This window comes from Furipterus horrens, unplaced genomic scaffold (genome assembly GCF_987537825.1).
Source record: "Furipterus horrens unplaced genomic scaffold, mFurHor1.1.pri manual_scaffold_10, whole genome shotgun sequence".
Classification (NCBI taxonomy): domain Eukaryota; kingdom Metazoa; phylum Chordata; class Mammalia; order Chiroptera; family Furipteridae; genus Furipterus; species Furipterus horrens.
In genome coordinates, this window is record NW_028327180.1 from 59,920,309 (window position 1) to 59,945,051 (window position 24,743).

Below are 24,743 nucleotides of genomic sequence, written 5' to 3' on the forward strand. Positions count from 1 at the left end.
ACTTCTTAGTGCCCCTGGTCCTCGACTTTCAACGTCATCCATCCAAGACGGAATTTTCCAAACCTGCTTCTCCCACATCTTCCTCATGTCACTAAGTGGTGTCTGTTCTGTGAGCTGCTCAGGCCAAAGCCACAGCGTCACCTCTGACCCCTTTCCTTCTCTTACACCCACATCAAATCCATCTGTTCTGAGATCTGCCTTCAAGATATATCCTGTTACACACTAATACCAAACAATCCAAAAAATAAATTAAGAAAATAATTTCATTTACAATAGCACAAAAAAGAATAAAATACTTAGGAATAAAGTTAACCGTGGAGATGAAAGATGTTCACTGAAAAGTAAAACCACTGCTGCAAGAAATGAAAGAAGACACAAATAAATGGAAAGACACGTCATGTCCACGAACTGGGAGAATGAAGATGGTTATGACATCAGTACCACCCAAAGTGAGCTACAGGTTCAGTGCAATCCACATCCAAATCCCAGTGACTTTTTTTTTCTTTGCAGAAATGGAAAAATCTTTTCTAAAATTCGTATGGAAATCAAGGGACTCCATAAAGAAAAAAAAAAAAAAAAAAAAAAATCTTTAAAAAACAATCAGGTTGGAGGTCTCAGACTTCCTGATTTAAAAATTTATTCTAAAGCTGTAGTAGCTAAAACAATGCGGCACTGGTATAAAAATAGACATATATACCAATGGAACAGAATCGAGGGCTCAGAAATGAACCCTCACATATATGGTCAAATGATTTTCAACAAGGTTGCCAAGACCATTCAATGTGGAATGAATAGTTTTTACAATAAATGGTGCTAGAAAACCTAGGTATCCACACACCAGATGATGAGGTTTTACCCTTATCATACCACACACAAAGATAAACTCAAAATGGAGCAAACACCTAAATGCAAGAGCTAAAATTATAAAACTCTGAACAAAACAGGAAAAGCTTCATGACACTGGATTGGCTATTATTTCTTGGATGTGGCATCAAAAGCACAATAAAAGAAACATATAAATTTACATAAAAATTTAAAACTTACATGCATCAAAGAACAATCATCAGAATGAGAAGGCAACCCACAGAATGGGAGGAAATATTTTAAAATATTATATCTGATATGAGGTTAATATCTGCAATATATAAAGAACTTCTAAAACTGGACAACAAAATCAAACAACACAATTAAAAAAATTGGCAAAGGACCTCAACAGACACTTCTCCGAAGAAAACATACAGATGGCCAACAGACATATGAAGATTCTCAACATCACTAATCATTGGAAAATGCAAATTAAAACCAATGAGATCTCTTATCACACCCATTAGAATGGTCATTACAAAGAAAACAGAAAATAACAAGTGTTGGCATGGATCAGGAGAAATTCTGCATTGCTGGCAGGAATGTGGAAGACTATATGGTACGGATAATAAACACTGAATTAACATTATTTTGTAATGAAGGTAAATTTTTACACCTATGTTCACAGCAGCATCATTCACAGCAGCCAAAAGGTGAAGCAACCCAAGAGTCCATCAAAAGGTGAATGGATATGTATCTTTTGTAATTAGTGTCTTGGATTTCTTCGGATAAATACCCAGAAGTGGGGCTGCTGGATCATATGATTGTTCTGTTTACTTTTTTTGAGGAACCGCCACTGTTTTCCACAGTGGCTGCACCAGTCCGCATTCCCACCAACAGTGTAGTAGGGTTCCCGTTTCTCCACATCCTCACCAGTACTTGTTTGTTGATTTGTTGTTGATGGCTATTCTGACCAGTGTGAAGTGGTATTTCATTGTGGTTTTAATTTGCATTTCTCTGATGATTAGTGACACCATATGATTTCACTGATATGTGGAATCTAAAAAACAAGATAAATGAATAGCCAAAATAGAAACAAACTCATAGATACAGAGAGCAAACTGATGGTTGCCAGGTGGAAGGAGAGTTGAGGGGCTGGGTCAAAAAGGTAAGGGGTTTAAGAGGTAAAAACTGGTGTCACAAAACAGTCATAAGGATGTAAAGTACAGAATAGGGAATATAGTCAATAATACTGTAATAATCATGTATCGGAAGGATCACTTTGTAAATTACGATATATAAATGTTTAACTATTATGCTGTACATCTGAGACGAATATAAAATAATACTGAATGTTAACTGTAATTGAACATAAAAACTAATTTAAAAAAATATATGTATTTTCGCATAAATACCAGAAGAGGGGTTGCTAGACACACGCACACAGAATGTTATGCTAGGTGGAATAAGCTCGTGACAAGACCAGGTGCCATAGGCTACTCTTGGTGGAAGTACCCATTACCTAAATCCTGCTGACATGTAGACCTGCCCCCCTTACACAAACAACTGGACCAGAATCTGATCTGGATCTTACTACTGAACCACCAACTTACAGGAAATAGGGGAATGCAGTCAATAAAAAACAAACTTTGATAAGCTCTACAGCACAGAGACTCAATTCTGTCAAAAAAACACAGAGAGCGAGCGAGAGCAGAAATCTATAGATAAGGAGTTTAAGAGACGTGTCAACTGATTCTAACATGTTTGGGGAAGTGGGAATACAGTATTTGGTACTCGGGAATTCTTGTGACTTTTGTTCGTATACTGATGAGATCATGGTTGAGTCTCTCAAACGGAGTCTCCCCTGCACGAATCTCAGACTCAAGGATTGATGGGGGAAGGGCCAGGTGCCTGAACCTTGGTTCCCAAGCTGAGTGGCTACCGTGTAGCTCTTTGCTCAGCACAAGCTCCCAGGAAGGCGGGTCTGGCCAGAAAAGGCTTCTCCTGTGCAGGGGGACTGGAGGCGGGTGGGAAAGGCTCAGGAGGACTGGGGGAATGTGATGGGGTGCCGGGGTCTGTGACATCATTGGGCAGCACATGCATGGCAGGACACCTGGGACCTCTGGGGCTGGGGCTGCTCTCACCCCACACCCAGCAGGGACCCTCCCTGCCAAGGACCCTGGCAGGCACCACAGGGCTTCCTGGGCTCTTTCTCCAGGCCCCCACCCAGCCACACCCTACCCCCAGCTCCCAAGGCACCCTGGCACCTCTGGGGTTGGATCCACAACACTAGCTTTCTTCCCTGTGCTGCTGCCACCTGGCTGCTCAGACGTCGTTTTCTGGAGGAAGTCAGAGATCCTCTGAACCAAGAAATCACGATCTTTCAGGTTGGCGAACAGGAAGGTCATTTTGCTCCTGGTGCTAATAGACAGAGGGCTGGGCAGGACGCTGGAGCTGTCGGCTTTTTCAACAACGGTTACCTGAGAAGGCAAAAACACCAGGCGTGTGTCTTGGGACACAAAGCTGGAAGGCTCTGTGGCCGTGAGAGCACAGTGGCTTTAGGCAACCCTCCCAGGAGGGCGCAGTGAGTGGGTGGGGGCCACCACATTCACACTGGGCTCTGCCACTCACTGCTGCGAGCAAGAGGCAAGGGGGGTCTGAAACCTGCCCTGTTGCCAGCGCCTGTGGTTGTGTGGGCGCTCTCTCTCTGTCTACCCTTGTCAACACAGTGGCAGGGAGAGGGCCTCCACCTCTCACCTGAGAGCTGACTTCCAATGACACTGCCAGGGCCTGAGCCGATGTCAGAGAGGAACAGCGATGGGGCCCCTAAAGATGACATGGCGGGGCTGGTGCAGGGTCAGTGTCCTGCAAGACCAGCCAAGCAGGGCTTTGCCAGTCCCACTGCAGGCCAGGAAGGCAGGCCTGAGGGACACCCCTCCAGGGAGGCGTGGGCCCTTCCTGTAGCTTCCTTATGGACCAGTGTGCACTCTCTTGGCATGCCAAAAGCCCACCTGGTCTGCCCATGCACCATGGTGACCTCTGAGGATGAACCCTGGGCACCCACTCCCAAGAGGCCTGCCCAGGGCAGGTGACTGTCATTGAATGCTAAGGTGTGTCAGGGCAGAGCAGGTGGGGCTGGGTGCTCACCTCCCGCAGGGGTATGATGAGGTTGCAGGTGTCCTCCTCCTTGCTGGCAAAGCAGATGTAGTTGCCGGAGATGAACATCTGGCCAGGGATGTGAAGCTTGTTGAAAGGCGTCCACAGGGTGCAGCTGGTGTGGCCATCCAGGCGCTCGTCCACAGGCAACCGGAATGTGGCCCGGTAGTACTCATTCTTGGCCCGTGCATCCAGGTCTCTGGGGAAAACATGGTAAGGTGGAAAGGGAGGAACAAGAGTTGGCTTTGCACATCAGATCTTAAGAGTTCAAACACACATCTTAAAGGACCAAATAAAATGACCAGCAGAGGAGTGGTCAGCAAATAGGCCCTTGAGACCCGCTGGCTGTGGGAGGGCATCTGGAGGCCAACAGGGTGAGACTCCCTGCTTTCGCAGAAGGTTTCTACACCTGCCCTGCCGCTTCTCACTGGGAAGATGCAGCCACACCTAGAAACCAGAACAAGGGCCTCCTGACAGGAGGTGATGCTGCTGCTTGACATGAAATGCACTCACTCGCCTTGCCCATGGCTGAGCAGAGTTGGGGCCAGGCCCATCTATGCTCCTCACCTGTGCTGGCTCTGTCCTGGGGGCTGCCGGCAGCCTGAGTAGGCCCGGCAGAAGACCCTGGTAGACAGTGCCGGAGACTGTCCTGGCCTCCCTTGTTTTCTTTCCAGAAGGTCACCTGCATCAGCAGAGTGACATCTTTTGACAGTGTTCTGCTCTTGAAGGTGCAACCCCTGTTCTGGGCCCAGGCTGTGGGCTCCGAGCCCGTGGGTGTGAATTAACTGTGGGACCTGGGGCTCTTGGCCAGCTTTGCAGGTTTCCTGGGAAGCTACAACTGAAGATTGCAATCAGAAGTGCTCCGGAGCAGCGGACCACTGGTGCATGTCCCTTTGCCCACCAATTCCCACAGACAAGGTGGCAGAGACCCTCAGACCTCCCTGGCTGCACTCAGCCCCAGATCTGGGCCCCACAGCTGCATGGTGTGGAGGGTCTGTGGGACTGCAGGCCAACGGGCGCAGAGAAGAGCTGTCCATCATGGTGGGAGGGAGGCCTCGCATCCAGAGCCTGAGGGGGGTGGGGAGGACAGGCTCACACCTGGTTCCACTGCTCACTGGCTGGGGGGTGCTGGGCCAGCTCCTCCACCTCTGTGCCCCAGCTTCCTGTCTGCAACCGATGAGGGAGTGAGCCCTCCCTGCCACAGGGCTGTGAGCAAGACCGCGAACCCCTCTGTGAATATCTCAGTGCGCCCCTGCAACCACACCTTTACCCAGCCCCTTTCCTGAGGGTCCTCCCAACTGGGCAACACACCGCTTCAGAGCCGAGATGTTCCTGTGCGGCTGGGAGGGCCTGGGCAGCGCCTTGTCCTCCAAGAAACCCTTGCTGTCCAGCAGCTGCCGCATGGCCAGGTTGGCCAGCTGCTCCATAAGCTTGAAGGTCTCGCCAATGTTGAGGAACATAGAGAAGAAGAGCTCCAGGTCTCGGGTGTCCACGCGGATGCTCTCGGGGAAGAGCAGAGTAGCGTTCTTCTCCAGCCGTGTGACATCCACCCACTGCACCACTAGGCTCACTGGACATTGGCGGGGACAGACACAGCAGCCCTGGGTCACATAGGCTAGACAGCTGGGTAGGGCAGGCTTCTGCCTCCCACCTGTACACAGAACCCCCAGGGCGGAGGGGCACTGCCCCCATGCCTGAACCTGACTGCACTGGGGTACAAGCTCTACACGGAGACAGGGCCACAGGGGTCTCCCTGCATCCCAGACCACCAGCCCCGAGAAGAGACTGGGTGGACGTTTCCCACGAATGACTGGTGTGATGTGATGAAAGTGCACAAGTGAGCCAGCTGAGATTCTGGCTCTGAGAAGCCCCATCTAGCGGGAGTGCGCTCATGTGGGAGCCAAAGTCACAACATGGTGTGACCAGCGGAGGACATCAGCCCCTGCCTGATGAGGAGGTGCATGGCCCGCAGAAGGGCCAGGAGGACTTGGTGCTGCGTGTGGGGAGGTCACGCGGGTGTGCGTGCAGGGAGGTCATGGTGGGTGTGCATGGGGGTGGTTGTAGTGGGTGTGTGCAGGGAGGATGTAGTGGGTGCACGCCAGGAGGTCGCACGCAGCTGTCCGTGGGGAGGTTGTGGCGTGTGTCCATGATGGGGGAAGGCCTTGTGCGCTCAGGAAAGGCAATACTGGGACAGCTGAAGCCTGGAGGCTCTTTCTGGGGGTTGGAGGGCAGTGGAGGGCACTACCCTGAGTCTGCCTTGTGTGCTGAGGCCAGGGCTTCCCCTAGGGTGGTATCTGCAGCACCAAGGCATGGAGCAACCTGGAGCCACTCACAGATATGTGTGCCCTCAAATACTTGACTTAAAAGAGGCCCCATGCAGAAATTCACCATGTGAAAAACCAGACCTGTGGACACAGATGCGGCAGGAGTCCCCAAGAGCCAAGTGTGTGCCTGGCTCAAGTTTGGGTGTTCCTGTCATAGGCTGTAGAGGTGGAACTCGGTTTGGGGAGACCCTCTGTTGGATGTGCGGGAACAGAATATCTGGGAGCCGAGAGGAAGGAGACCCCTCGGGGACTCTGGCATTCTGGAAAGTGAACTTTCTAGAGGTGAGGTGGGGGTTGAGGAGCTGAGAAAGACCGGCTGGGGGGGTGCCAGGTGCCCACGCTCACCTTCCTTGCCCAGCAGGAAGGAGTAGAAGCACAGGTGATTGACAGTCAGGTAGAGCCAGCCCTGCCTGGGCATGCGACCCTTCCAGTAGCTACAGGAGTAGTAGTTGACCAGCTTCTCCTCCTCAGGCATCCCGAACTGTTTCCGCATCTTCAGCTCGGCCTCCTTGAACTTCCCAGGGTCCTCGTCTCCCTGGGGCTGCAGGTTCTTGTTCTCTTCAGCGATGATACCCTGGAGGAGGACAAGGGGCTGGTTCCTGGAAGGCTCAGGGTTCCCGTGGCCAAGACAAGCAAAGGCAGGAGCCAAGAGGCCAGGGGAATCAGGTGGTGGCATCCAGGAAGTAGGCCTAAGGCAGCTTCCCTCAACTCCCCGCCCCATTGTGATGTGAGCAGTGACTGTTGACATTAACATTTATTTCTACAAAATAGAATGGTAAGAAATACGCACAGCAGAAGAGTGGGTGTAGTGGGAAGAGACCCCACCCTGTGCTCCCTCGGCCCTTTCTAGGCTTCCTTGCAGACATGCAGGTGCTGAGGCTCAGCCTTTAGGCAAACAGGTGCTGCTTCCTCTTTCTCGCCTTCTTTATCAAATGGCACTGTGCTGTGAAGAGCTTTTCTCCTGACAATATCTTGGACAAGCACTGTATTTGACCTCTCATATACCAGGGGTTCCTTCCTCTGCCCAAGCCCCCAGACCAGCCACAGGGCTCACTGGCTTGGCGCACATCTGTGCTAACTGCATCCTGCCTGTGTCTTTACTGGGCTTGGAGCCCCAGACCTCTTGGGGTAAAAGATGTTCTTTGCATACTCGGCTCAAAAGGTGCACACAGGTGTTTCAGGAGGCTTCCTCACCACACTAAGGTAATTCAAGGCCAGTGCTCGTGGCCCCACCTGCACTGGCACCAGGCTTCCCATCCCTCTAGGAGACGGGGAGCCCTGAGGGGAGGTGTGCTGATGCCCACGCCCAGTGCCGATGGCACGGAGTGGGCTACGGCCATGTCTCCTCTCCCTCCAGCTGCCTCTGGCGTCTCTCTGAACCACTCCCATGGAATGGGCTCTACATGTGGGCAAGGGTCTGGCAAAACTCTCTCCTCACTGAGGCCCTGCCTTTGTCTCTGCCACCCAGGATTCTACCCGTCGGACAGCCTGTGGGCCACCACTGGCTACCCGGCCCCTGGGGCTGCCTTCTTGGGTCTCAGCCAGCAACTGCTCCCCTGCTTCTCCAGCTGTACCTGGGTGACCCCCAAGCAGGGATGGGGCCGAGGGGCTGACATGGCCTGCTCTGCTTTCTCCTTTGCCCGACTTAGAAGTGACCCTCCCACTGCTGGGAACAAGCCAGCCTGGAACTCAGGACGGTGGTTTCCTGTTCATCAGCTGACACTGCTGGCCTGTAAAAATGTTTGGCTAAACTTTAAATTATTGATTCTATGTCTTCCATAGTTTTAGGCATATTTAGGTTTCCTGTTTCTTCCTGTGTCTAAGTTATAGTTATAGTAGGCCAAATTATGGCCTCCAAAGATGTCCACACACCAACCACCAGAACCTGGGAAAATGTGACTGTATAAAGGGGACCTGGCAGATGTAATTAAATGAAGGTTCTGAGACGGGGGAAGGAGTTGTCCTGGATTATTTGGGTGGGCCAATTGTAATCACAGGTTTTTTAAGGAAGCAAGAGAGTCAGGGTCACAGAGGGCAAGAGATTGGGGGGGGGGGTGCTGAGTGACTGATTTGAAGATGCCACCCTGCTGGCACTAAAGATGAAGGAAGGGGCTCTGGCTGGTGTGACTCAGTGGATTGAGCACTGGCCTGTGAACCAAAGGGCTGCTGGTTCAATTCCCGGGCAGGGTACACGCCTGCGTTGCGGACCGGGTCCCACCAGTTGGAGGCGCATGAGAGGCAATCACACATTGATGTTTCTCTCTCTCTCCCTCCCTTCCCCTCTCTCTCTAAAAATAAATACAATCTTAAAACAAAACAAAACAAAATAATGAAGGAAGAGGGTCAAGAACCAAGGAATCCAAGTGAATCATACAAACTGGAAAAGGCAAGGCAATGGATTCCTTCTCAGAGCCTCCAGAAGGCAGTGAATCCAGTTGACACTATTTTGCTAGTCTGTGGGACCCATCCTGAGCGCTGCCCTCCTGAACCAAAAGAGGGCAAATTGGAGCTGTTTTGTGCCACTAAGCTTGTGGTAACTTGTTAAGCCAGCAATTGGAAACAAGCACATATTCTAACAAAGCATCCATCTTGTCTACATTCTTAAATTAATTGGCTTAAAGTTATTTATAGCATTATCTCTTTTTCTTTAAACTCTGCTTCCCCAAGTCCTTCCCTAAGGCTGCCTGCAGGAGGCTCTGCCACCCTGGCCCTTCCACAGGCTTCTGGGCATTGTGGGGTCGGCTGCTCTTCTCTGTTGTTCCCCGTTCTCAAGGGAATGAACTTCTTGCCCTCTGTGTTTCTCTCTTTCTACTTTCCTGGCTGTCCTGGAGTTCTCAGTCACTGAGTTGGATGCCTCGTTCATTAATTTCTGCCCCTTCTTTCAGTGTGAGACTGAAGCCTTTACATACCCTGCTCTGTGCTGCTTGGCTGCATCCCAGCAATTCTAATGTGCAGCAGTAGCTCAATTATCATTCAGTTCTAAATATTTTCTAGTTTCCAGTTCTCCATGATCCACAAGTCATTTAGAACTTTTCTCCCATTTTGTAGATCGGCTTGGTTGAGCCTGGCATGTAAGCAGTGTTTAATAATGTTGTCTTAGGCATAAGATCTGTGATCTGGAAATCCAGGCCTAGTTTTAGCAAAGCCCCCAGTAAATCTGCTGCTTCTGGCGCCAGTGACTGCCTATGTCCTTCAAAAGTATCTGTGAGGTTGAAGCACACCATTCCAAACAAAGGCTTGCCACGAGGCAGCTCACTTCTCCCCATGCTCCTGCCCCTAGCTGCCCTAGACTCAAGCAACTACCAGGGGATGTTCAACCACCAACCTATTGGCTGTACAAGGCGGAAACTTAGCCTATCCTGTACTGCTTACATATCCCAGGTCTCAGAATTCCTTAAAAACTCACTCTGTCCTGACCCTGGCTGCTGGTATCTGCCCTGATCCCAGCCCACCATGTCACATACTCAATAAACCATCCTGTTCAGCATTTGGCTGCTGGCCTTCTCTACCTCAGCCGACCTCCTGAAACCTAACATGTTGCTATTATAGTTGTTATTGCTATTGTTAGAGTCTAGCTTGCTCAATAGGACAGTGGACGCTTGTCTCTGCTCACTGCCTGTTTCCCCAGTGCTAGGAGGAAGCACAGCCCTGTCTTGACCTCCCAAGTGCACAGAGAAGAGAGGAGGAAACTTCTGGCCAAGATGGTGGTGTAGGTAGACACACTGCATGTCCCACCACAACTAAGAAGGAATACAACTACCTCAAAACTGGAGACAATCAGAAGTTCCAGAAAACCAAGTTGCATGGAAATTCAACAAACAAAGATACAAAGAACAAACACTCATTCAGACAGGCAGGAGGGGTGGAGCTGGGGTGGAGAGGATGCGGTGTAAAGGCTGTGGCAGCAGCTGTGGTGGCTGGGGGAAAGAGCAGCCACACATTAAAAAAAGTATGCAGGAACACTTGGGGAGGGATCCCAGCCCTGGACAGACCATGCAGCCCATGGTTCCAGGGCCAGGGAAAATAAAGCCTCATTGCTTCTGACTGTGAAAACCAGTGGGGGTTGGGGCAGAGGAAGAAACTGTCGGTCTCTCAGAGAGTTCGCTTGTTTAAAGGGTCCCCACAGTACTAGAACGTACGCAGACCCATCCACTCTGGGAACGACGGCCAGGGCAACAGCTAGAAGGGCACCAGTCTCATACAGGAAGTGGGAGAAGTACCTGGAAAAGGGGCAAGTGCTGAGCAAGTGGCATTGTTCCTTCTCTGACCTCTCCCCCACATACAGCACCACAATGTGGTGAAACGGATCGTCATGTATCGATGAATGCCTAAGGCTCTGCCCCCTACAACATAACAGGTGCGACGCTCTACCTAAGATACAGAGGCAAATACAGGAGCCTGTCAAGTTGAGGAGACAGAGAAGTATGGCCCAAAAGAGGAAACAGATCAAGGTTCTAGTGGGAGAACTAAGTGACAATAGCCAGCCTAACAGATACAGAGTTCAAAACACTGGTGATAAAGATGCTCAGACTTGACATACATGCTTGAGTATGGCAAACACAGAAGGGAGGAAATAAAGGCTATACTAAGCGAAATGAAGGAAAATCCACACAAAACCAATAGTGAAGGGAAGGAAACTGGGGTTGAAATCAACCATTCAGAACATAAGGAAGAAATAAACAGTCAACCAGTACAGAATGAAGGAACAAGAATTGAAAAAAACAAGGAGAGGCTTAGGAACCTCTGGGACAACTTTAAATGTGTCAACATCTAAATCACAGAGGTGCCAGAAGGAGAAGAAGAAAAGCAAGAAACTGAAAACTTACGTGAAGAAATAATGTAGGAAAACTTCCCTAATTTGGCGAAGGAAACAGACATGTAAGTCTAGGATGCACAGAGAGTCCCAAACAAGCTAGGCCCAAAGAGGACCACACCAAAACACATCATCATTAAAATGCCAAAGTTTCAAGATAAAAAGAGACTCTTAAAAGCAGCAAGAGAAAAGAAGACAGTTACCTACAAAAGGGTCCCTGTAAGACTCTCAGCTGATTTCTCAAAAGACACTTTGCAGGCAAGAAGGGACTGGCAAGAAGTATTCAAAGTGATAAAAAGTAAGGACCTACAACCAAGATTACTCTTCCAGTGAAGCTATCATTTAGAAGAGAAGGCGAGATAAAGTGCTTCCCAGAGAACGTAAAGCTAAAGTTGTTCATCATCACCAAGCCCTTATTATATGAAATGTTAAAGGGACCTATTTAAGAAAAAGAGGATCAAAACTATGAACATTAAAATGACAACAAACTCACAACTATCAACAATAGAACCTAAAAGAACCCCAAAACTCCAAAACAAAAACAAACTAATGAAAAAACTAGAATAGGAACAGAACCATAGGTATGGGGATCACTGGAGGGTTATCAACTGGGACGGGGAAGAGAGAGAAACGGGGAAAAGGTACAGGGATTAAGCAGCAAAATAGACATGGAGAAGTTAAGAATAATATAGAAAAGAGTGAAGTCAAAGAACTTAAATGCACGACCCACGGACATGAACTAAGGGGGGTGGAATTGCTGGAGGGAAGGGGGTACTGGGTGGAGGTGAGCAAAGGGAAAAGAAATTGGGACTACTGTTAACAGCATAGTGAATAAAATATACTTAAAAAAAAAATAGAAAAAGAGGAAGAGCAGAGGACTCTGTGCCATGGCCCAGGCCTAGGAATTGTGCCCAAAGCAACTCTGCCCTGAAACTCTGACCCAGTAGGACCCCTCCTAGGAATCCACCCTAAGGCAATAATGGAGGAGAAAGGAAAACACACATACATTCAGATAAAAACACTCATTATGTTAATTATCCCCCTAAGAGGAAACAGCCATGACATAAAATTTTCATTATTCTTATTTTGAGAGCTGTAAAATATTTCACTTACGTACCCCACCTGTGACTTCCCAATGCTCAGAACAGAAGTGCTCAGCCCAGCACTCCGGGGGACAGTGCCCAGGAAACATTATGCTTTCAAATCTCATCTCACACAGGAAAGCATGGTGGCTCCCCAACCACAGGTCCAGAGACAGTGCTCCAGTCCTGTTGCTGACAATGTTGTGGGGACATCCTGACACATACACCATTCTGCACGTAGGAATGACACCCCGCAGGGTCGCCTCCAAGGGATGGAAATGCTGGGTCAAGATTCTGTATTTCTAAGCCATGTTATTTTTACAATGGAAACATGCCTCCAACTCATCCTATCACTTCCAGTTTTTTCCTCTGCAAGCCGCTGGCAGGCAGCTGTCACTCCACATACTTGCTCAGGGCCCTTTGCAGGGAATGGAAAGTCCCAGCTTAGTCAGATCCCAGAGGCTGGCCAGAAGGTGGGCCTGCAAGGGCAATTAGCTCTGTAAACTGGGATGAGATGGATACTGTGTTGCTTGAAGATGAGTGCACTGATGAACTTGAGCTCGGACAGCATAGACGGGGGAGGGGAACCTTACGTGGATTTTGCCCTTGACGAAGGTGGTGATATCTTCCTCACTATCAAAGATGGACAGTGTCTGGAGCAAGTTATTTTCCAGCCATTCCCAGTGCTCTGTTATCTCTTTGCGGTCAGAACCTAGGGGGTGAGTGAAGAAGAAGGAAATCACACTATCACCAGGCCTTAACTGTGAACCCAGAGAAAAGAGAGCCTAGTATGCAGTGTCTAAGTGACTGCAATCTTCACACGGTTTCCTCTTTTCCTCTTCAAGCTTTACATGTATGTATAGAACAAAAGTCATAAGGAGTCCTGGTAAAAATGGCAAGTACAAAAATTCACGTGGAAAATAAAGCCTCCATTTTTCCTAACGCGAGTGACCACGAGTCTCCTATGTGTCTTCCCAGAAATGGTCTCTACATCTATACATTTGCTTACTTATGAAGATTGTTCTTCGAGATAAAAGGACTTCATGTGACCTTTGATATGTGGGTGATGAGGCAGACGCAGTCAATCTTGGTGTAAGTGACTACAGCCCTCCCGAGAATTCAGAAGCCTCTGACAGGATGTCTCCTGTGGGGCAGGGCAGGCTGGGTGCACCTACCCAGGCCTCTGCCTGCAAGGCTCCTCCCTCCTTTTCCTGCTCACATCTCAGCCCTGCTCTTGCCTCCTCCAAAACCTCTGTCTGAGACCTTTAGCTTCTGGTGGGCCGAGTGTCTGCCCCGCCTAGGAGGTGGTTCCTCTCACTCTCAGGGAGGGGCACTGAAGGCCTAGTGCCACCCTCATGGTGTGAAGCAGCCGCCCTGCTGCTCCACCAGGGAGCTGTGCAAAGGATGAGGGAAGTGTCGGCCTGGCCCAGCTTCCCCGGCCCCAGCACGTGCCAGGCATGGAGCGCGTACTCAAGAACTGTTTTCTCAGTGAAGGAACACAAGGAGAGGAATGAAGGCTCTCCATCCCCTCAGCTGTCCTGGAATGGGACGGTCTATGGACCATGAATGCCCAGATGGCTCAGTTAATCTCGTGACCCCAGGAAGGCATGGACGACTCTTGACAAAGCCACGAGTCCAGCATGGCTGTGGACCACAGACATGTTGCCGGGCACCTGAGCCCAGCCACCCCTTCCTTCTCTACCTGGGAATACTCTTCCCCCAGCTGAAAACTCAGCTTTAATCCCACCCTGCCCTGGCTGAATGGCACTGGGAGTAAAAGGAATATAAAAGCTAATTAATTAGTGCTACTTATGTTTTCAGAGCTCTTTGTGGATTATCTTATTTAATTCTTAGAGCATCTTGGAAGCAGGTACCATTGACTTTTATTATATGATAAAACTGAGGTTAAGTACGCTGTTCAAGTTCACGCAGCTGGCTGACCAGACCATGGTCCTCACCCAGGCTGCCCAGCTGCAGAGCCTCCCCTCGCCCTCTGGGAGCTGCTGGTCTAGCAGGAGAGCCAGCAAGCATGCAGTCAGGAAGTGTGGGCAGACACAGCAAGTCTCAAGGAGCAAGAAGGCAGGCCGGGTACATGGGCCTGGGGGTTCTGGGAAGGTTTTCCACAGAGGGTGACATCAGAATGGAAGGTGGTTGGGTGGATATGGGGGGACACTGTTCCCACTGTCCAGGACAGGTGGCGCTGGGAACTTTGAGCCCTGCGAGCATCCGGTCTGGCTGACAGCCAGGTGTTAGCTGAAGGGAGGAGGGCAGAAATAGAGGCAGATAGCCCGGAAGTCCTTCAATGGCAGGCTGAGCAGCTGGGGTTCACTGCAGGGGCCAGCAGGACCGGGGCTAGTCTGGGAGAGCTGAAGGGCATGGGCTGGGGCAGTGGGTGGAGGGGAGGCATTTCAGGCAGAGGCCAGGGCTGGTCAAGTGGGGGCACTTCAGTGTGTGTGGCCTGAACTCCCAGCAGCAGCCCCACTGCCACCAACAGGGTTCCCATCCAGCATGGCCACACTCCTTCCTCTCTCCCCACAGAGGGACCCTATCACTGCCACAGCCCCTCCTGTCTGGTCCCCAAGAACACCACCGAGACAAAGATGAAAATCTTGAGGGCCCCCCGAGAGTGCAGTGTCTCCTCGTAGCCTAGGCATACCCATTGTCCCCTGCCCTGTACAGGGACAGTCCCCACCCTACAGGAAGGCCCTCTCTCCTATGGGCAAAGCAGTCCTTGAGCACACCACTCAGGCTCTGGGACCAGGTAAGCAGGGCTCTGAAGCCACCTAGTTTGGCCCTGGGCCAACTTAGCTTTTTAAGCCTTCCTTTATTTGTTCACACAAAGGAGAATACCTCTGTGCAGGTGCCTGGGAGGAAGAAGACAACATGAAGCCTGGCACCTGGGGCAGAGCCTGCCAGGTAAGGACTGTGTGGCTGCTGCCCACCCTGTGCCTTCAGGCCTGACCCCTCCTCTCCCAAAGCTGGGGTCCAGCTGTGAGCTCTCTTGTAGTATTTCTCTGGCCTTTAAGGAAAACCATTATCCCGGGAGACAATGACCCTGTGGCTTCTAGAACAGAGACATATGTTTTCAGCACAGGAACATGAGCAGGTGCCCTTGGTCTGAACTGCAGTCTGTGTGACCTTGGGCAAGCTACTGAACCCCTCTGGGCCAGTTTACTCATCTTCAAAATAGGGAAAAACAGACTGGCCTCTGGAGCTGCCAGGAGGGTCACACAGGTGCCCGGCCTGCAGATAGCCCCGGCTAGGTGCGACTATTGCCGCATTTCATCCAAGCCACCTCAGCCAGAGGCCCACTAGAAGGGGGGTTCTCCCAGGCTCTCAGGAAGGTGGCCGTGTGTCCTTCTAGGGCAGCAATTTTCGACCTTTTTCATCTCATGGCACATATAAACTAATTACTAAAAAGCTGTGATACACCAAAAAATGTATTTTTTGCTGCTCTGACAAAAAACACATAAAATTTTGATTTGTGCACACTGGGAAGCTACTGTTGTGTTGGCTGCTGTCATTTTCTTATTTGACAGTCTAAGGGAAAAGAGGTCAGTGTCCCTGACTAAATAGTCAGGTACTGCATGTTTTAAACATTCTCGGGGCACATGGGCTGGAAATCACTGCTCCAAGGGGACAGCTGCAGCCATTCTTGTCTCTGACAGTAATAGTACCCCAGTCTCCTGAACACTGAATTCACCAAGACTGCTCCCAACTCACCACATCTTCATCAACTGATTAACACATAACTTTGTGTCTTTTTGTTTAAAGGCTTCTTATTTGATATTCGTTGTCAATTCCCTGGCATGGGACTCCTGGCCAGCACCCTGCCACGTGGGCCTGAGGGGAGTCCCTCTCATGGGCGCACTGGTTCCACAGGCATCCCATAGCTTTCCCCCCTGGGAACAGCACACAGCACTTCAGCACTATGCATGGGGCCATTTTAAACAGCAAATTACCAAGAAAAAAATGTGAAAACATGGTGCTTAGGCTGCAAAAAGGACACTTGTTTACAGCCTAAGAGCTGACACAAGAAGGTGGGACGTCTTGTTCCACCTCAGCTGGGAACCTATGCCGGTGACTCAGATTTTTCGCTGCTTCGCATGTTCGCATTCCTGCAGATGCCACCAATGACTCAGAGCACTTGCCAGGCTTGCAACCAGCAGAGCAGCCTTCCCAAGCAGGACACTGGCCTGGGCTATGCTGAGTGAGGGGTAGCGCTGGGCTCCAGGAGGCACACCCAGCAAGGAACCGAGCTGCATCCCCTCCCTTCTTGGCCCTCTTGGGGCAGGCCCTGCCCAGCACCCCTGTGGTCCCCGTCACCTACCACAAGCCACCGTCCAGTAGACCTGTGAGTCCTGGGTCTGGTGCAGGATTCGGTAAGGTGCCACACGGGCGCTGGAGTCCAGAACCACATCCAGGGTGCCCACGAGAAGACCTGGGGCAGGGAGAGAGGTGGTGAGTGAGCAAGGGTGGCGCTGAGAGCTGAGTCCAGAAGCTGGAACGGCCCAGAGAAAGAAACACCCTGCAGCACATCGCCTCTTCTATCAAATGGCTTCTTTTCCTCTTGTCTGATCCCCACCAAAAATCCCTTCCCACTTCTTCCTGGAAGCTGCCACTTATCCTTCTGAAGTGGAAACATGTGCAGGCAGGGGCACATTCATGTTATTTATATACACAGATCCTGCTGCCCCGTTAAATTAAACCACTTGGCTTTGAGCTGCGGGGCCAAGGAGCTCATATCAGTGGGAGGCAGTGGGTTTTATGAAGCCTGAAGCTTAAATAGCCTGAAGGAGCTCTCTTGAAACAAATTCTTCTTTGGAATAAAAAAGTACAACAGCTATAACAAAAACAGCACCACAAATATCACAAAATCCAGGAAAATTGTACAATATATTTTATTAACTGCCAGACGTCTCTTTAGACACATTCCCAGCCACCCACCTGCCATTCCCAACATTTCTGGTTGTTTCCACAAGGCCATGACTTTGTAACATCCTTTTCCATATCTATAACAGGAGGTTAATGCAGCCTTTCTCTGCCACAGGATTACTTTTATTATGGAAAGTTTAAGGAAGTTCTTTGCAGTCTCGAAGGTCATGACTGAAAATGACATGCCAATTTTTAGAAGTATCCAATCTGGGAAAACTTGATCCAGTTTTTTAATTCCTTAACTGAAGCATTTTAGGGCATTTCAAGTTTTCCTTCTCATCATGTATACCCTTTTTCCATGTGATTATTTCCCCAACAAATTAGACGAAAGGTCCACTTTGATTCATTTCTCTTCATTAACTGAATTATCAAGCTATCTATAAACCTGTTAATTGTTCCTATTAAAAATTTATTTTTCCTTTTAATGAAGTGCTGCTTTTGGTATGATCTCAAAGTATTTTGTTACAAATTCCCTGTTGATGTAAGAATCACTCCTATTAATTTTATTACTCAACTTTAACACCTTTGTTTCATATTATCAATACCATTTTTCCCTTTCAGTCTTTAATAAATAAAATTACCAATTATGGAAGAAGGTACTCTTACCATATATCTAAATTAAAAGTCTGTAATTTCTCACTTGCTTTATTGAAATGTTCTAAAATGCCTTGTAGCATATTCAAGCTTTACCAGTTTTTGAAATAAATTTTTTTTCATGATTTCTGTTGGGATTTCTCTTCTGGTCTTGGAAGTTTTATTTTCATCCTTATACTGTTGGCAAGACCTGGAAGACCTTTTAATAAAGGAAACTTATTTTTTAGAGAGAAGGGGAGGGAAAAAGAGGAGAGAAACATAGATGTGTGAGAAAAACATTGAACAGTTGCCTCTCACACACTCCCCAACCAGGGACCTGGCCCGCAACCCAAGTATGTTCCCTGACTGGGAATCGTATCCACGATGTTTTGCTCTCTGGGATGACGCTCAACTGACTGAGCCATACTGGCCGGGGCTCACACTCAGACTCTTTAATGAGGACTACAGTTTGCCAGCTGGAATAAAACCATATTACTTACTAACTGTTCCTCTCCTAGGGAGATGTGTTCAGGAGGCCACGATGTCTGAAGGCACAGGGGAGGCCGTGGTGGGACTCACAAAACCCAGCAAGACTGGGGAGCTCAAGAAGTGATTTCCTGTCCTGGCTGGTATGGCTCAGTGGACTGAGCACTGGCCTGAGAACCAAAACGTCACTGGTTCAATTCCCCATCAGGGCATGTACCTGCGTTGTGGGCCAGGTTTCAAGTTGGGGATGTGTGAGAGGGAGCCAATCCTTCTCACATATTGATGTTTCTCTCCCTCTAAAAATAAATACATACAGTGTTTTTAACAAAAAAAGGAAGCGGTTTTCTGGAGGGAAGTGGGGCACTCCATATGGGGGAAGACAAAGAGATGAATGAAGCGAGAAGGTAGGGCACAGAGGGGCCCTCCTGCTGTGAAGATCTACAAAAACAGAGCACAGCACATGCCGCCAAGCACATGGCTATGACACACTGGTGCAGTAAAAGGCACCCCTATTTCCTATACAGGCTTGCAGCAGCATCCAAGGGTGGCTACTGGTCAGCCTCTCCACTGCTGTGTCCCCTCCACCGAGTATCTTCTGGTTAGGAGGCAAGTCCAGCACTGGGGCACATGATTCTCATGCTGCTGGGGAGGAGTCTGGGACACTGATGGGCCCAGTTTTCTTGGGGTGGCACAGTCTTTGCCACATCAGGAGGTGCTCATGGGTGAGGCTGGAAGCAGGTCTCCCACGGAAGCTCTGCCATCTGGCAGTATTAGATTCGCTGCTAATGCTTAAAATCAGGGCATTTCACAGAAAATTTTCTTGATAAATGGGAAGATCTGGCAACATTGGGCCCGCATTCCTGTATGGAGACAACGGATCACCCGAGAAGCACAGGCACGGTCTGTCGGGCCCTGCGCTTTACCCAGCTCTGCCCTAGCAGAGCCTGCACAGGTCCTGGGCACCAGGGGCTTCCAACACCTGCCGGCATGATGCCTGACGGACATTCCTTCAATTTCCACGAGGTGCCTGCCCGGCATCGCCCTGGGTGAGCAGTGATGCCCACAAGGGCAGAGGGCACCCTCGCTAGCTCACCAGAACACCATACACTGGTCACTTGGCAGAGGCTTGGTTTGCAGCTCTAATGGCGCCAGGAATCCGGAAAAGTGGGCAGGAGAAGTTGGAGGGATGGGGGCGGAGGCCAACCTGCAACTTGCGGGACCTCTGACCTTGAGAAGGGGCAATTCTTTGGTAAGCTGGGGATGCAGGAGTAAAGAGGAAAGGTGCAAGGCGTCTTTGGAGACCTGAGGCGGGGAAGAACCCCGGGAGATTCGCTGCCTTCCCGCTGCGAAATCACGCTCCAGGAAGCTGCACACACCTCGGCTGAGAACCGGGAAGCTCACCAGCATCAAGTGCGGGCAGAGGCCGATGCCCACCTTCCTGGGGTGGCCGCAGTCTCTCCCGACCGATCGGCCTCCTAATGCGGCGCAGGCGTCCTCGCCCGGCCCCGCCCGGCCCCGCCCCCGCGCAGCCCCGGTTCCCGCCTCCTGGACCAGCCAGGCCGGGCCTCTTGTCTCCGTCCCCGCCGCGCGCGCTGACGTACGCGTCCGCGACGCCGAGCCAGGAACAGGCCTATCCCGGCGGGTTTCCCGGCCCCGCCATCTGGCGCGCCCTTCCCGCTCGGCCGCTGCGGCCCTCACCCGTGAGGCCGCCGCCCCTGCCGTGGCCCCGGCGCCGCTGCAGCACGAAGAAGGGGTTGGCCCGTTCTGTCACCCACAGCGCGCCGGCCACCAGCACTTCTTCCGGGCCCAGCCACATCGTGGGACACTCTGCAACAGCCGGGCCCGACAAGCGGAAGCGCCGCGGACGCGCCAAGCTGGAGGGCGGAGCGCGCCGTGAGGCGAGAGGGTGGTGCCCCCTGGCGGGAGGCCGGACCGCAAGACGCCGGCCCTCGGCCCCGCCCACGCCGGCCCTCGGCCCCGCCCTGAGCAACCCTGCCTACGCAGGCCACGTTGTCACGGCCGCCTGTCCCGTGGTGCACGCCCTGTGGCTTCATCTTGTGGGATACCCCGGGGTGACAGGCTCTGCCCAGAATGGCCGAGCCCACGGACCCAGAGGAACTGGTTGTGCCGAGAGCAGGGACCCTGTCCAGTGTTTGGAGGTACACTTTCGGCTAATTGAGCAGTGCGACCAGTGCGTGTTAGCATTGCAAAGGGCGGCGGGAAAAGGGTTACATATATGGTTGTAATAATTCTCCGAATTTTGACACCCGAGCCTGAGACTAGGAGGACCTCCAGGAACCAAGGACAGCTTGTCAGGAAGCCCCGAGACGGGCAGGATCCTCAGAAATCAGTGCAGGACCCTAAGGCTGAGCAGCCCTGGGACCAGCGGAGGTTTCTGCACAGGCGTGGGCGGGCAGCCCACAGCGCTGGGATGCGGGTCCCTGCTCTCCCAGTGCTGGCTAGTAGGGGTCGAGCCCTCACTGTCCGACTGACTCTTCTGGTAACACCGACTGGGGCAATAGACGTGTGCAGAACGTCTCGCACCAACGGGGATGCAGGGTAGCCCTGCTGGCCTAAACCTGCCCGTTAGACTTACCCTGGGAGGCTTAAATTAGTTTCGAATTGGGTTTCTGTTACTGGCATTCAAGAATCGAATATGATAGGTAGTAGTGATTCATGGTTGGCAGAATGATCAAAAATCTTCTGGAATGTTGCTGAAGACTGACTCAACGTTCAAGATGCAGAGGCTGGTTTTCTTTAAACCTTGGAAGTTTAAACTGGTAACATGTCCTTGTGATCTCAAGGATTTGGAAGTACTTGTTAACACACTGAGAGGAGATAAGGGTTATTTAATTTCTTCATTCCAGTGGTCTCAAACTTGAGCTGCAACAGAAACACCTGCAGTGCTTATTAAACTAGAGATTGCTGGGCTCCACCTAGAGTATTTGTTATTTCTAACAAGTTCCCATGCAATTTTGATGCTGCTGACCCAGAGACCACCTTTTGAGAACTATTCTTTATAAGCAGGAAAAGAACATTTATTGAGCACTTAGGATGTGCTAAATCTACTTCATTTTTCTTTCTTAGATATAACCCACATTCCATAAAATTCACCCTTTTAAAGCACACAATTCAGTGACTATTAGTATATTCACAAAGTTGTACAACAATCACCACTATCTAATCCAGAATATTTCCATCACTTCAGACTTGAAACCCCTTACCCATTAGTCACCTCCTCCATTCCCCGCCCCCCTCCACTCCTGGCAACCACTAGTCTATTTCTATCCCTATAGATTTACCCATTCTGGACCTGTGATGTAAACAAAATCATACAATATGTGGCCTTGCATCTGGCTTGTTTCAGTTTACCTGTTTGAGGCTCATCCATGCGGTAACAGGTGTCAGTGCTCCATTGCATTTTACCACTGAGTAATAAATAGTCCAGTGTATGAATGGGCCACGTTTTGTTGATGTGATCATCAGTTGGTGGACATTTGTATTCTTTTCCCTTTTAGGCTGTTGTGAATGATGCTGCTATAAACAGCTGTGTACAAGTTTTGTGTGGACCTGTTTTTAATTCTCTTGGTCAGGTCCCTAGGAGTGGAATTGTTCAGTCATACCGTACAGCCATGTTTACCTTTTTGAGGAACAGCCAAACTCTTCTCTAGACTAGAGCAATCTCACCATTTCACATTGGGACCAATCATGTGTGAGGGTTGCAGTTTCTCCCTATCTCCTGAACATTTGGTATTGCCTATCTTTGTTATTATAGCCCTCCTAGTACGGGTGAAGTGGCACATCATGTGGTTTGGGTTTTCAGTTTCCTCATGACTTATACTACGGAGCATCTTTGCATGTGCTTGATGGTAATTTGTGTTTCTTCTTTGGAGAAATGTCTATTCACATTCTTTGCCCTTTTGAAATTGTTTTTTTAATTGTTGAGTTATACGAGTTATTTATGTATTTGGGATACTAGACTTCTTACATTATTTTAAGTCTCAGCCTCACACATTAACTCTGAGAGGTAGGCATTTTATGATCCCTATTTGAGAGATGATAAACCCAAAATCCAGACAGGTGAAATGATCTGCCAAGTTTCTGGCAAGTGGCAGAGGTGGTCCTCATGTACAGACCTTTCTGTCTCCAACTGTTTTCTACCTCTGTGGGATATTTGCTGTTTTGTCCCAGCGCCCTATGAAGCGTTTTGATTCTGCTGTGGGAACAACACCTTAGAACTCTGTGCTCCTGTCTTTTGGGTGAAGCTAAATGCACTCCTGGGTGGCAAAAGTGGAGCCCATGCTGGCCTTGGCCATTGGCACATTCTACCTCTGTGACCTCGGGAGCCAGTTCAGTGATGACCGTGTGCCTCCCAGCAACCCAGTCAGGCTTAAGGAGATGCCGTTCTGGCCTGGGTTACCTGCTGGGGAATTAGGTCCCTCCTAGTGATGATGGGGCTTCCACTATCCTAAGCCTGAGACTGAAGCTTACCTGGAGGAAGCAAAGCTAGCAGCGTGCCCTGCTACCAGGGCCAGAGGCCAAACCCTGCCATGCCCCTGACACGAACACACCCCTGGCACTTTAGCTTTTGTGAGCCACTGCAGTGTCCTGTTGAAGCCAGTTGTGGTTGGGTTTCTGTGAGAGTCCTCATTAATGCAGTCTACAACCAACAGTACTCCATGTGGCAAAGCAGCTTTTCACTATGTTTTTATTGAAATGGTTATATTAGCAAATCCCATATACAGGTAGACGCTATTGGCATATAGGTGTATACCATACACTTTCACTACTTAATTATACTTACATTAACCATATGGGCCCAGAACCATTTAAAGGGCTTATAAGATCTGATTGCCAAGAAATCAACTCACAGTCTACTTGCAGTTATGTGTTCTAGACAAAGTAACTCCCCATAGTGAGCCCCCAAATTAAGCTAATAATCAATTTTGCTTCTTGGATCTTTGATGTGTGTTCTCTCTGGTGGAATACAATTCAAGTGCATAGTTTCCCTTTCATCACGCAAGGTGGAAGCTGACCCATTTGCCACATTTGAGTATTTTCCAGCTTCCCCCACCCCCAAATCACCTGTGTTGTAGTTAGAAAAATAGTTTGTATGCCATCCTTTGAGATATTGTGCATAGGAGCTCTTTGGATGGCCCAAATATGGAAGGGGCAACTTCAGTATTTGATATGAGTACAAAAGCTACTGAGGGGCCAAAACAATTGTGACATATATGGCCTAGGGCTCGGACCAACTCCTTCTCTGTGCAGGAACAGGCTTGTCCCATTAGGTGATGGTGCTCCCCAGACCCCTAAAATACTTCCTAGCTTAAAGGCCTTTCCTGTTAATGTAAATGCCCTGCTCAAGTTTCCTTAGCCACTGCCACCTGGGAGTAGACCCTGCTTCCCACTCTCAGCTAAGATACCAGAGTCTAGCGCCAGGCCCTGACCCAGGGTATCATGACACAGCGCAGTCTCCGCTTCTCTCCAGGATGGCCTATGTCATCTCAGGCTGGGCGTCCAGGAAAGGAGCTGAGACCCTGGCACTGTCCACACCTAAGACCTCGCCCACACGGCATGTTAGCAGTCACCGGTGTCAGCCTTTCTGCTTGAGAACAGCTGAGGGAAAGAAGTAGCCTGGACCCTGTTTGCCTACCCCACCCCTGCTTTTTGTTTCTAGAAACATCTTGGCTTAGTGTACCTTCCAGTCACTAGAAGAGCCCTCTAAGGTCACACAGTGTAAACATACTTGGACTTAGTTGTGGATGAAGGATAGTTCTGAAAGCAAATTAGAATTTACTTTGTGTTGGGTTACATTTGTAAAAGTAGCTCAGAACTATCATCTGTAACTTGATTGCTGCAGTAGCTATAGAGATTTCGGAGAGAGGGTGATCCCTGCCTCGGAGGTCGGGCACTGATGACAGGTCCCCCCTACCCCCCATGGCTGGCACCCCTATGAGGACCACTGCAGGCTGCGAGAATGGCACGTCCCAGCCCAGCGTTACGAGACTGAGGGCTCTGGGAGCCGTGTCCTGGGAATGAAGGCCCCTGCAACGGAGAACAGGGCTCTAACACCATGCTCTGACCCTCGGCTTTTTCCAGGAGCACAGGCGCAGTTTATGGAGGGCGCCGCCCACATGAGGCATGCGTACCCACAACTGCCCTGCACCAGTAGTGCTGCTGCTGCTGCTGGGAGAGCCAGTCCTGACAGGCTGCCCGACTGACCTGTGCTCCCTCCCTCAGATCTGGCTCCCCAGGGGCACCCCGTGGAAGATTCCAGAGGAGAAACGGGGAGCCCAGCACAGAGGCCTGAGCATCCAGCAGCACTGAATCCTTCTAAAGTTGCATGAAGTTCAGAGTTTTTGTGTAGTTTGTTGTAAAATATCTTCCTTCTTCCCCAAGTCAGTGTGAGTGAAATGGGACAAATGGCATCAGCTTGGGTGAACCACGAGAGAGAAAACCCCAGATGAAACCCAGGTCACAGGCTAGGGGTCCTTCATAGCAAAGTCAGCACAGATACGCGTAGGTCGTCCTTTTAGCAGCGGAGGCTGACGGCCCTCCTCCCGTCCA

General features: G+C 50.1%; 1 protein-coding gene across 1 annotated transcript in view; it reads right to left on the reverse strand.

The window, feature by feature from the left end:
• Positions 1-20,060, reverse strand: part of TBC1D9B (TBC1 domain family member 9B) — a 41,505-nt gene extending 21,445 nt beyond the window's left edge. The window contains exons 1-7 of the mRNA XM_090290444.1: positions 19,872-20,060; positions 16,510-16,620; positions 12,773-12,891; positions 6,630-6,858; positions 5,272-5,530; positions 3,952-4,159; positions 3,072-3,284 (exon numbers count right to left, since the gene is read on the reverse strand). Of these exons, the coding sequence (XP_090146570.1) occupies positions 3,072-3,284; positions 3,952-4,159; positions 5,272-5,530; positions 6,630-6,858; positions 12,773-12,891; positions 16,510-16,620; positions 19,872-19,989 (1,257 nt within the window). The 5' untranslated portion in view covers positions 19,990-20,060. The remainder of the gene's footprint in view (positions 1-3,071; positions 3,285-3,951; positions 4,160-5,271; positions 5,531-6,629; positions 6,859-12,772; positions 12,892-16,509; positions 16,621-19,871) is intronic.
• Between the last annotated feature and the right edge of the window lie 4,683 nt (positions 20,061-24,743).